The sequence below is a fragment of the Odontesthes bonariensis genome, chromosome 12 (genome assembly GCF_027942865.1).
Source record: "Odontesthes bonariensis isolate fOdoBon6 chromosome 12, fOdoBon6.hap1, whole genome shotgun sequence".
NCBI lineage: Eukaryota > Metazoa > Chordata > Actinopteri > Atheriniformes > Atherinopsidae > Odontesthes > Odontesthes bonariensis.
This window is the reverse complement of record NC_134517.1, coordinates 23577812-23589640: the sequence shown is the minus strand read 5'-3', so window position 1 is coordinate 23589640 and position 11829 is coordinate 23577812. Positions and strand designations below refer to the sequence as shown.

Genomic DNA, 11829 nt, shown 5'->3' with positions numbered 1-11829 from the left:
AATTCATTTTTGGGTCAGACAACCGCAAGAATGATGCAACAGGTGCAAGAGACTAAAAACTAATAGCTGCAGCGATGGGTGTTTGCTCGATATTTCTCAGTTTGGCACTTTGTTAGCCATTCTAATGTTGAAATACAAGTAGCTGCATCAGTGAATGTTTGTGAACAGGTTGTGTCTCGGCTTGTGTTTACAGGCATCATAGCCTCCCCAATAAAAATGGTAAGGAGTTATCTATCTGAATGAAATCGTCTGTACAGGATGAATCAATACCAACAAAATGATACTCTTCTTAATGTCAAGGATTTTTCTACGAAATAATGGGAAATTCTCCAACACAGCACTGCCTCGACAGATTAGTCGAGAAGGTCAAAATGTTTGAGTTAAATCGGAAAAAAAGAGAAAAGCCTTTGCTAAACTTGAAACAGCCTCCTTGACTTTGCCTTGCCTTTGTTGTTAGCTCTCAACAAGCTTGGAGATTTACAGCACAAAAAAAAGCACTCTGATATTATCCTTCCTTGTTCATTTTTCTCTCATGGTGGGAGTCCAAATGGTGCTCCTGCCTATTCTCTGCATATATAATTTGGAGTAAAATGTGTTTTGTCGTGAAGGAAAATTCTTGCCCTTACACATTACTTAAGCATAAAATAACATGGAGTGAATGTGCCCATCCTTCAACACTACAGACTGGAGAGCAGAGACAAAGAGGGCGTAGGCTACCGGGAGGCCTGTGGCCCGCAGACTCCTCCTCTCTGCATAATATGCCGGCTTCATTGAAATGACTAGACAGCGGAGACAGCGCAGCAGCACAGGCTCAAGTCGGGACATTGAAGACGTGGTCAAGGCAGCAACTAGTCTGAAAGTGTGCGAAAGTCAGACTGCGGAATGGCTCGCGCCTGATCGACCGAGTCTCGTAAGCAAGCGGCCGAACAATAAGAACTTTCATTAATCTCAAGGAAGCGGATGGAAATTACTGGGGAACGCGGCTTTCTCTCCTCCTCAACTGTGGTACCCTGAGGTCACACTACAAAGAGACGGCAGGTCGGACACCGGTTAAGATGGATTCATTCTTTGTCGAGGTACGTTAGATCAGCTTTCCCGGCACATTAGTTGCTTTGCAGGGTGCGCTTCACTTTTATTATGAGTCCTAAGCAGATTCTGGGAGCTTCACGGTCTTTGTTTTATTTTTACCACGCCGCTTTTGTCCGTTTTTTTTTTCGGGCTGGTTTCAGGTCGGCTCCTCCGTTCCCTCTGGAAAATGTTACCAGTCAAAGCCCCTTTTCTCGTTGTTTTTTTTTTCATAACCAATGTGTCCTGTCTGTGGTCATTGCAGTTCTTTTTCATAGTCGCCAGTGTATCCAACACTTGACTGCAGGATGTCCCGATGAGCCTGTGATGCATTGAAGACCAACCCCTGTTCTCCACCAATTTTACAATATCTGCCCAAATAATTCGCTCATGGGAAAGCATCTCTGTCCCTCCACGTGAAAGTTTAATTTTTTTCTTTTTTTAACTTTATCTGTGACAGACAGCCCCGCACTTACTGCCTGTGAAAGCTGAGGGCATGTGTCCACATGGCTGGATGTGTCATCTGCCAATCAACCCAGACGCCACCAGGCTATGTAAAGGCTGGCTGGAGGTCGGATTTGTCACCCCTCTCTGACTCAGAGGAGGGCACACACACTCGCAAGGGGATGACTTTATGCGTATCACCACTCCTCACTTATCTCTTTTACCTCTGTTGGCAGCACCAGCCCCCTGCCGCTCAGTGATGTGACTCACTGCAGGTTCAGCATTTTGGGGCGGCGACTCTGCCATCACACACCTTACTTTGGGGTGGGATTCTGATTCTTGTCACTCCCAATAAGTCAAACACGAGGGGAAAAGTTGTGTTTATCACTTGCTTTTGAAACATTTTGGAGAAAGTGTCCTAAAGCCATCAAAATGACTCGGCGTTTGCTATTTCCTTTTAGCAAGAAAGCAATGAGACCGTGTAGGGTTTATCTAAAAGTACTGTCACAATGGCTTCCATTCCATAAGCCTAAAAATCCCCTGCGTCATGTTTTTATTTGAATTCCAGCTTTCAATATTCTATTGTATAAAGCTCTCTTGTAGTGAACAGATGGAGTTGAGCCGGATTCTGGCACATAATCTGATTTTATTAGAATGATATGCTTTGCAGAGGAAGGTTGTTATTTACGCTCATCTTTAATTTAGCATTTGTCCTGTTTTTTTTTTGTTCTTCCAACATCTGTGTGAGATGTCCTCAATATCCCTCCCAACCCGGCTCGGTTTCTTTTTGTGAATGCCACTATTCGGTGTTTTCTTTTCCGCCCTGTTTATCTTTCAGTTTTAATGGTGGTTGTGTCAACCCTTTTAAAGAGAATCAGAATGAATCAGGAATCCAAAAGCTTACAAGACATAAAAAACCAAATCTGAATGTTCTTAAATAAAAGGCAGCAACAAAAAAGTGAAAGCAGTTCAGAAAGCACACAACTTCTTTCGTCGTTGTCGTCTGAAATGTTTTGTAATTTTCCAAAATAGACTGGAAACTGTAGGAACATGCAGCAAAGCGGTTGAGTCTGTCCCGGTCCGTTTGCATGTCTCATCAGAACTGGGTTAAAGACAAAACGTCTCAACTGTCCTGGTTTTTAAAGCGACCGGTGGTGCCGTGGAAAGAAGCCAACGTCTCGAAACTCCACGGTGCCACAGTGTGGATTTAATTAAGAGGGAAAATCCGGGAGCAAAGACCGGGATTAAACTGAACGTCGAGAAAACAAGTGCAGCGGGATAAATCATGATGATTCATTAATGTGAGTTGTAGTCTGCTGCCGACGGCGAGGAACGCTGAAGTATGACAGACCCTTTTAACCTTAACCAAGTTCAAAGTCAACACTCGTATCGTAGAAGCCAGGGAACGTCTTTTCACATCCGTTTCATGTAAATGAAACTGCGTTTGCCAAGTGCACCAAAGACTGATCCAGAGCCGCCTCCCCCTTGCATGTCGCTATGAGGTGACGGGGTGGAAATCGTGGCAGTGCAAGAGGAGTGGCAACTAAAAGGGCGTCTGCTCCAAGATTCATCCTGAAAGCTCATCCTGTCCATCAGCAGAGGCTCTTTAGGAGCTGACACGACACCATCAAACCCTCAGCACCTTTGCTCCACACCCGGTCCCTCCTCTTGAGTGGATGTGACCCACCAGATGCACACAAGTACGTGGAAGTGTCAGGGATCCGCCTCATAACCGCCATGCTTCTGGATCTGTTACGCTTTCATATGTCAGGAAATATGCCTGCTCCCACCTTTTGGTTTGCGTGGCTCTTTATGTTTTCTCTCCATCTCTCATCCCTTTAAAGATGACATCACGTACACCCACATACTCGAGACTCCCTTAGATATTTTCTGCCTTTGGGGAACGTTCTGTTGACGAAGTAGAATTCCGTCTATTTTCTAATTTTGGTGTTCAGTGTCCTTAAAGCAGCAGCTGCTACACACTGTAAAGCCACTCGAGGACCTTTCCACACCCTTTAACTCCTTCCTTACATTACACTCTAAATTCCTTCCTCTTAAATACACTCTGACAGAGGAAATCCCAAATTCCTGGCCCTGACCCCTCAAATTCCCAGTCATGACCGCCAGTCATACGTGTATCGTCGAGCTGAGGTGGCAAGGCTTTAGGTTTCACACTATATGCACACGCACACACACAGATGCATCCTCCCTGCCCTTAAATGTCCCTCACAGCCCCATAAGCTGTTCATGTCTGGCTCTATTAAGCCGGAGCCTATGGATCGGCACGCACGGTGAAATGTAGTGGTGAAATAGATCACATGAGAAACCTGCTGCAGTCTGTGGGCTATTTTTCTCCCGCAGTGGGTCCTTTTTGGCCCTGCTGAAACTTCCTCCAGCTGCTGCTCGAATGAGCTGAGAATCTGAGATCATCTCTCCCAACGTCCATGCAGATGGCTGTAGGACTGAGCAATACCACCAGGAAGTGAGGTTAGGATGTGATAAAGGAAGCAAGCAAGGAAGGAAAGGTTAAAAAATGGTCAATGGGTGCTGCATTCCTGTGATTCTTTTTTTTTTTTTTTTTTAAGCAGCTCTTTTAACTTGTAATTAAACATGAAGTGGTCATTGTGAACGTTATCACGTCTAATTAGGAGATTTGCTAGCGGTGCTGCTGAGAGTCCCAAAGATGAGGTGAATTAGCAGCACTGGTTGTTTATGATTAAACCCTGGAGGGTATTATTAACGGCGTGGTTTGTGTGTGCGTCAGCAGAAATCCTGCAGCTTTGGTGCAGTCTGGAGGTGGTTTAATCTGTCACAAGAGCGCTGGGCTAATTACCAACAGCTATTGTCTGACCACGCACCCGAAAACATGGATTATCCTCACGCGTAACGACACAGATTGACAGCGCCGGAATAGCCGATTGAGCTCGTCAAAAGTAATTTTCAACGTTTTAACTCTTGTTTAATATTTTGGGCCTTTTTTTTTTAGCTCCCTAGCTTGTGTTTGCATTTTGTGTGACAGTATCAGTAACCTGACCCCTGTCTCTCAGTGAGCTGAAGTTCACATAGACAGCTCCGAGCTGTGATAACCTCCTGCTGACACCGAGCTGTTGACTTTAGTTTTATCTGCTGCATCACGAAAGCTCTTCAGACAAAGCTGTCTGTCTGAGTGGTCGCGGAGGGAAAATATATGCTCGACTTTCAACAGGTCCCTCACGGACGACATATAATGGAGCACTGAGTTGTGCCTTCCTGTCTGCCGGCTCATAATGACAAACAGTTGTTGTGCCTCATGGTCCTGTCTGTTTATCCACCTGGAACGAGTGTCTGGAGATTGATGCCACTAATCTATACAATGATTATGAGCCTTCCTCTATGTCCAACATGTTAAAAAGGACGCTTGGCACTTAGCACTGAAACTGAAATCACCAGCATCACTGAACCTCGTCACTTAACGGGAAAAAGAAAAAACAAATTGGAATTCTATATTATTTTTGCACTGGTCCCGAGCTAATGCATAAACGGAGCTTTACACTGAAGCTGCACGAATGTGGAATTGGTCCTCTCATCTCAACCCAAGCAGTATGGCTTACACATGAGTTCTCAATCCCTGTCACATCTCAGCGTTTGTTTTTAAGTAATGCTGTCGCTCTGTCGTCAGAGATGGTCCTGAGGTTTTCTGTGCCGCTCATGTTACTGGTATCTGTGCTTAGTTTAAAGTGTCAGGTTTGCTTTCCTGTGTCCTCTTCACAACCAAGAGAGATGTTCAGCAATGCCCTTTGTTAATCTTCTGCAAGTATCGAAGAACTCTAATCCACACAGTGTATTCGTCTGGGATTCGTGTTCAGAGGATATTAAAGCTGCTGTTTATTTCCTCTTTCAAAAGGGGGAAAAAAAAAAATAAATGGTTGGCCTTCACTTTAGCTGTCCCTTACCTAAAGACAGTGTGAGTTGGTGATGAGTGTCGCTCAAATCCTCTGAGTTCAGAGGTCTCGTCTGTCAGCTTAATAACAGCCGACCTGTGATTACTGCTGCCAGCCCAGATGTTGACTTTCCTTATTTTAAACCCCTATGATTACTCGGCAAAGAGGCAGCTTATTATGGGATGGAGCATGCGTGTCTCCAACTTATGCTATCCCATGAGTGTAGGTTAAATGCACTGCAAACAACCACATGGGGATACAGCCTGAGGTGAAAAGGTATTTGTAAAGAAACTTTGAAATTGTTGACTCCTGTGATGAGATTGCTGTAGCAGCTGTAATTTCAGAGCTAATTGGCGAGGTGAACACCCTGCAGGGTTTAAGTACACATCCCGCACTGCATGAGCCTCGCCTGCCCCAGTCTGAATAGTCTAGCTGGTGCAAACAGCACAGCTTGGCACAACCCGCAGTCATGACTTGTTAGCTTTCCCATCCATTCTCAGCCCAGTTTAATACACATCAGCGTGTGTGGTTAGGCCTGAGGCTGTTTTCAAGACTCCATTTATGTTTATCTCTTTCTGTCAAACCAACTGCAATACATACTTCATGCCCTCCTCTCTGTTGGTATCATAAACACTCTCCACATTCCTAATGAAAAAGGAAAACTGGAGCAGTTTGCTTGGTTTGAATTCAGTCACTTCCTGCTTGTTTGAGCTTTTTGATTTGCTGCACAACTTGACCTCAGTTACATCACCATGACCACCGGGGCTCATCCCGTAACGTGGTCATTAAAGTCAGAGATCTAAAGAGTATCAGATGTGTAGCCAATACAGCTCCTGTGAGTCTTGTGACTTGAAAACTGCTTTAAGGGTTTCAGAAGTCATTTGCAAAACGCTCATCACGTTATTTTCATCACAGATTTGTTATGATGATTTCAAAGCATTAGTCATTTGGTCCGTGGTTGGGATGCACTGCACTGTATCACATTTCATCGTATATAATCATGAAAAACTGACTGGGGGGGTGGGGGTAACCTTAATTAAACATGTAAAGCAAGCAGTATGAATATTTATAGAAGCTTTTTAAGCAAAATTCTAGACATAGCCCTACTTCAGCAAGCTTGAATCATCCTCTCTCAATGGCAACCAGGCAAAATAGGACAAATATAGTAGCTATTGTCCAATAGGTTGCCAGCTATCTTTCATTTCAACGCAGATAAATTATTAATGTGTCCAGTGCAATTCAGACTACACACGGTACTCTGAGATCAGTCAGGAATTGATCTTTGGTTGCATGAGAAAAATGGATGGGGGATAATGTGAAAAGTGTAAAGTGCTTGTCTCACACTCAATAAGAGTTGTCAGACCCTTTATTTGGCGCTTTTGGACTTGTTCACTGCCACAGTAACTTTGCAACGACGAAGAAGGGCTTTGTTTGGGTTTATTCAGCTGCTTTTATCCTGTTTAAAATAATCCAAAATAGACAGAATTAGATTGGACTGGAATAGATTATTTTTTAATGAGATTTCCTATGATTGCATTTGCTGAAAATGATATGTGTGCACCAAACACTCACCATGTTTGCTTGGGAAATTTGAACCAATCAACCCAGGCTACCCACAATGTATCCAGAATGGTACAACTATTCCAGTATTGCTGAACATTTCCAAGAAACAGCTGGTGCACTGCCATGTGCTTCCACATATTTAAGCGTTTCTTGTAAAAAGTGAAGCCAGGAAGGCCACTCCCTTCAGGAAGAGCTTAGTCCGCTTTGTTAGGGACTTTAAGAGGCTTTGCTTCACAAATAAAGTTCATCCCTAAATAAATAACCCAACTGCAATCAACCTGGGCATAGTTCAAGTCATCTAATCAAACAATGAAAAGTTTAAATAATGCAACACATTCAGAATGACAATCTGTGATCTGGGTAAGCATTAGTAATTAGTGAAGGTCAAAGGCAGCACAACAGGAACGTGGTTATCTTGCGATGGATCCATTCACCCCCCACCTTCTCCTTCTAGTCACCATCCCACTGACCGTGCCCCAGATGTCTCCCACAGTCACACAAACACATACCAAGTCCCTGTCAGTCCTGACTGAGCTGCATTCCTGGAATAGCTCCACAATTCCTGCTGTGTGACCGTCAGATGAGTCAAGAGAGGGTTAGACACGTAGATGCCAAACAGCAGGGGGGACTGCCAGGTGGCTCTGCAGATACTCCAGGCCATGAAGCTTAGCTGAAAATCCAATCAGTCGCTCAGTAATCGCATCATTTGGGGCCTATATGCCCTGATTTGCTAACTTTACTTTTACTTTTAAAAGAGTCAGAACCTCGGGCTCAGGATGATGTATTTCACTCTCTCCACTGTCGAACAGTCGTGGAATGAAAATGTGTTCGCACAGGATAAGGTACGATGTCCGACAGGACACAGAGCCCAAGGAGTCTGCGAGTCAGGTGTTCCTCTTCTGTTTGTTGTGCCCCCGAAGACGCCTCTTGTTATGCAAATTCTCTTCAAACCTCTCATGAAGAGCACAGTAGATTAGCTCTGTGAGATGATGATAGGGAGGAGCTGTGTAACCCCCTTTATCCTCCACAGGCGGTGTGCGTCTGTCGGCTGACAATGCAGAGACGCATAAACAGACACTGATCTACCACAAACACAGGCTCGCTTGTAGTCTCTGGATTAATCTCCATACTCATTTAATTCAGACCATTAATTGGCTTAAACGGTAGTGATGACAGAAAATTTATGCTGCTTCACACAGCTGTTAATCTTTCTCTGCCCCGTCTGTGTTAACGAAAACTATTTTTGAGAACGAGAATGATGAGGCGCGTGTCGGCAGGTGTCACAGCATTAACCAAAAAGAGGATGCTGCCTCCAGGCCGTAATTTTTGAGTACGTTTTTACCTTCCTCTGCAGGGGGTCCAAGCTGTTCTGTGGAGTTAAGTACAACCACTGATTTTTCTCCCACTCCCCCCTCCTCAGCCACAGACAGGGGAAGCCCTATTGCCCATGGGACTCCTCCTCCTCCATTAGCAAATTTCTGATCAGCTGCTCTCTCCATCATTAATTCATACGTCTTCCAGCACAGATGCTGGAGGTTGCCTTTAATCATCTGATGTCTCCCCTCAGTCACCACCCCGCCTGACCTCACCCCATGCTGGCTGCAGGCACTGGGTGTGCCGTGCGCAGCAGGCTGACTGTACAATTGCAGCGAGGAAACAAAGAAATAAGAAGATGTACGAGAGACATGAAAAGGCAGAAATTTAACCAGCCAAGATTAGTTTGCTTTTTCTTTGAAAGCTTTGGCAAATCTGCACTGTGGAACACTTTTCCTTTGGAAGAATCTTAATGATCAAAATCCTCTCAAACTTTAAGATGAGTCACTAGCATACTGTGTTTGTGATTTGAATTTATGCCAAGTTGAGGTTTTGCTGTTTTTTTTTTTTCTGTTTCTTTAGAGCATCCGGCTTTTGACCAACTGCAAATAGGACATTTGCCCAGATTCTCCTCTCAGTCACATCCAGTCTACTTAATTAATCTCAACAGCTACTTGGCAGATTCCTCCTAACTCCACTCCCTCATCATTCAGCAGATACCGTTACCATCCGTGAATTAGGCTGTACTCCCTTACCCTGGACAAAGCAAAGACCTTCTCCTTTGTTTTCGGATAAATACGGCTGATTCTAAACACAAATTTTTCAGCCACATACCATATTTCCCTTTTTGTATGTTTGGGTCAAGAAACCATGGTATTTGTCTTTGCATGGTTGGATTAACCTCATCACACCCAAGGTGCTGCCAATTTCCATTTGTTATCTCTCCAGTGGACAACCTCATCAATTCATAGCTCGCAATCCGGCTCAGTAAATCTGAAAAAAAAAGAAGAAAATTTCTGTTTTTTTACCCCAGAATCACCATGTTATCATATTCATCCAGCTGCCGAAAAGACATTATCATAAATTAGGCCTATTTGGAAGATAACAATGCAATAATTTGGATAAGGTGATAGCTTTAGAGTGCTGCATATTGCTCCTCTATTACAATATCTGAGATTTACCAAGTTTTTTTCACATAACTTTAATGTAAACTTTAGAGTTTTTCCCTTTTTCCTTTTTTTTTTTTTTTATGGGGATGTTTTTGCAACATATGTTCCTACATTATGTTTACCCTCTTCCACATCCAAGCCCTACAGATGAGGTACTTGGCTGCATTCCAGCTGGGTGCACTCAAACATCACTCCTACCAGCAGCATCAACAGCCTTTGGCTTGTGTCTGCTGGGCAGATACTCATTCAGCACTCCCTGAAACCACACTATGATCCAATATACAAGCTTTTCATGGCTTGTTGTCCGAGTTGGGTTGAGAGTTAATTAGCTTTCATCGCTATACCACCTGATATACTGCCTGAACTCGTGCCACGGCAGACAGCCCAGAAAGAGCTCTGGCACCTTCTGCCGTGTATTTCCTTAAATATTTCAGGAGAATTCATTAGAAAAACCACTGAGCTGAATGGCATCATACAAGCTGCCGAAACTTGAGCCTCAAGCCCCAAGATCGCATCATTCAGCCAGAGTGGCTTCTGTGTCAGAGAGCACGATGGGACGTCAACGGGCGGCCTGGTTTTTTGTGGGTCGAATTACTGTTGTCAGCTGGTTCTGCCTCAGCAGTGCTACACGTGGTCAGTGACAGCATTAAGGATTTGAAATTAGCTCGAGCTGGGATCGCCGTGGCAGCAGTTCACTTTTGCTTTTTAAAGGACCTATTAAAACATCTGGCGACCGGAGGCTTGGAAGTGGAGTCAACTGACACCCAGTAATTAAACCCAGTGATGACTGTGCCTCATTACCAAATGTGCTCTGCACTCTCCAAAGACTATTATGCAGGAAGTGGCTGTATCCTTGGTTTAGAATAGTTAGTTATGCTTAAGTGGGTAATTCAACTCTTGGGGACTCAACACGAGCTGCTACCCGTGCCTCTTTGTGTCCCAGCTGGCCTTTGTTTGGGATATTTCCGCCTGGTTAACTTCTGAGTCTTCAGTCAGAGGTGGCTGCCTTTGTCCTGACTTAGTGACAGAGCTCCAGAGGATGGAAGGGACAAGGGGGGGCAGTTTTGTTTAGACCATCTGTTGCTGTTGCCGAGACAATTCATCTTGACTTTATACCCTCCTGCCTCAGAGTCTTTGGACGCACACATACGCTGACATACAAAGACTGACAAGTGGACAAACACATCTGATTTAGGCCCCCGCCAGTGGCAAACTTCTCAAATTATACTGGCAGATGGTTAGAGATAGTTAAATCCCAGTGTTTTTCTAAGATTTGCCGACACAACATACAGATTAACAGTGGAGTGTCCTCGGTCGGAGCCCTCTTCAACCAAAAGGACCAGCACAAAAGGTCATTCCAACCCGCCACAGCAGCCTTACATAACGACTATTTTCAAATACCATTTGTTCTTTTACCTCAACAATATAGAATTTCCCCTTCAGGGATTAATAAAGTATTATTAAATTTGGCTCAATAGTTCATTTGATGATTCCCCAATAGCTATTGGTGTCATTGCGGACATATTTGATGTCTTTAGCCATGACTCGATAATGCGATTATAATTTTTATCGTAGAAATGTTTGTTGTAAAAGCAAACAAAGTAACATTCTGGATCATGTGACAATAAGACTGTTGTTCTCAACTGAACTTACTGCCTTTTACGTGGAGAAATGACTAAGCTTAAGGCTAGTGCCCAGGTTAAATCCAAAGGAAGGGTCGATTAGCTTGCCATCCATTTGCCATCTGGACCCCAAGCTTCACTGAAGTACCAGCAGTGGGCATACTACTGAACACTAGTAGAGATGCATTCAGGTCAACGCAAGACCAACTCCTTGTAGAACAGATTGCGTTGTGAACGTGACAAAAACATGAAAAAAGTCTGGACCTCAATTCTCAAAGTGGATTGCGAGCTTCGCTTGGGGGAACAAGGTTCACTACTGGCAGAATCTTTGATTTGTGTAATGCAGGGCTCACATGTTTTGACTTCAGTTTTGCTTGAGATTTTATTACAGGTTGGAGGGGTAATTTCCCAAAGAGAAAATTTAGAAGTGAAAGAATGCCTCAAACGTTTTCTCACACAGTCCATAGCCTCCTAATGCACCACAAGGATTGAGCTCACAGATGGGGAGCTGGGGAGAGACCTTTCTGTTGTGGGGCAGTACTGTGGATATTTGTCCTAAATGTTACCAGACTTCTTTGTGGAAGAAAGTCACTAAGGGGGTCAAAAAGATGCGTCAGTCTCCTGTTTTCATGCTGAAACGTCAGCATTTGTGAATTTGCTTTTCGTTAAGTCAGAAAATGCATGCGCATATTATATCCACCATCTCTCCAACCTCCCTAGACAGACATGGTC

The 11829-nt window shown here is 44.1% G+C and overlaps 1 protein-coding gene across 1 annotated transcript in view; it reads left to right on the top strand.

Moving 5' to 3' along the window:
* Positions 1–780: 780 nt before the first annotated feature.
* The window catches only part of myo10l3 (myosin X, like 3), a 54340-nt gene continuing 43291 nt past the window's right edge, over positions 781–11829 (top strand). Inside the window, exon 1 of the mRNA XM_075479778.1 lies at positions 781–1076. Within this exon, the coding sequence (XP_075335893.1) occupies positions 1056–1076 (21 nt within the window). The 5' untranslated portion in view covers positions 781–1055. The remainder of the gene's footprint in view (positions 1077–11829) is intronic.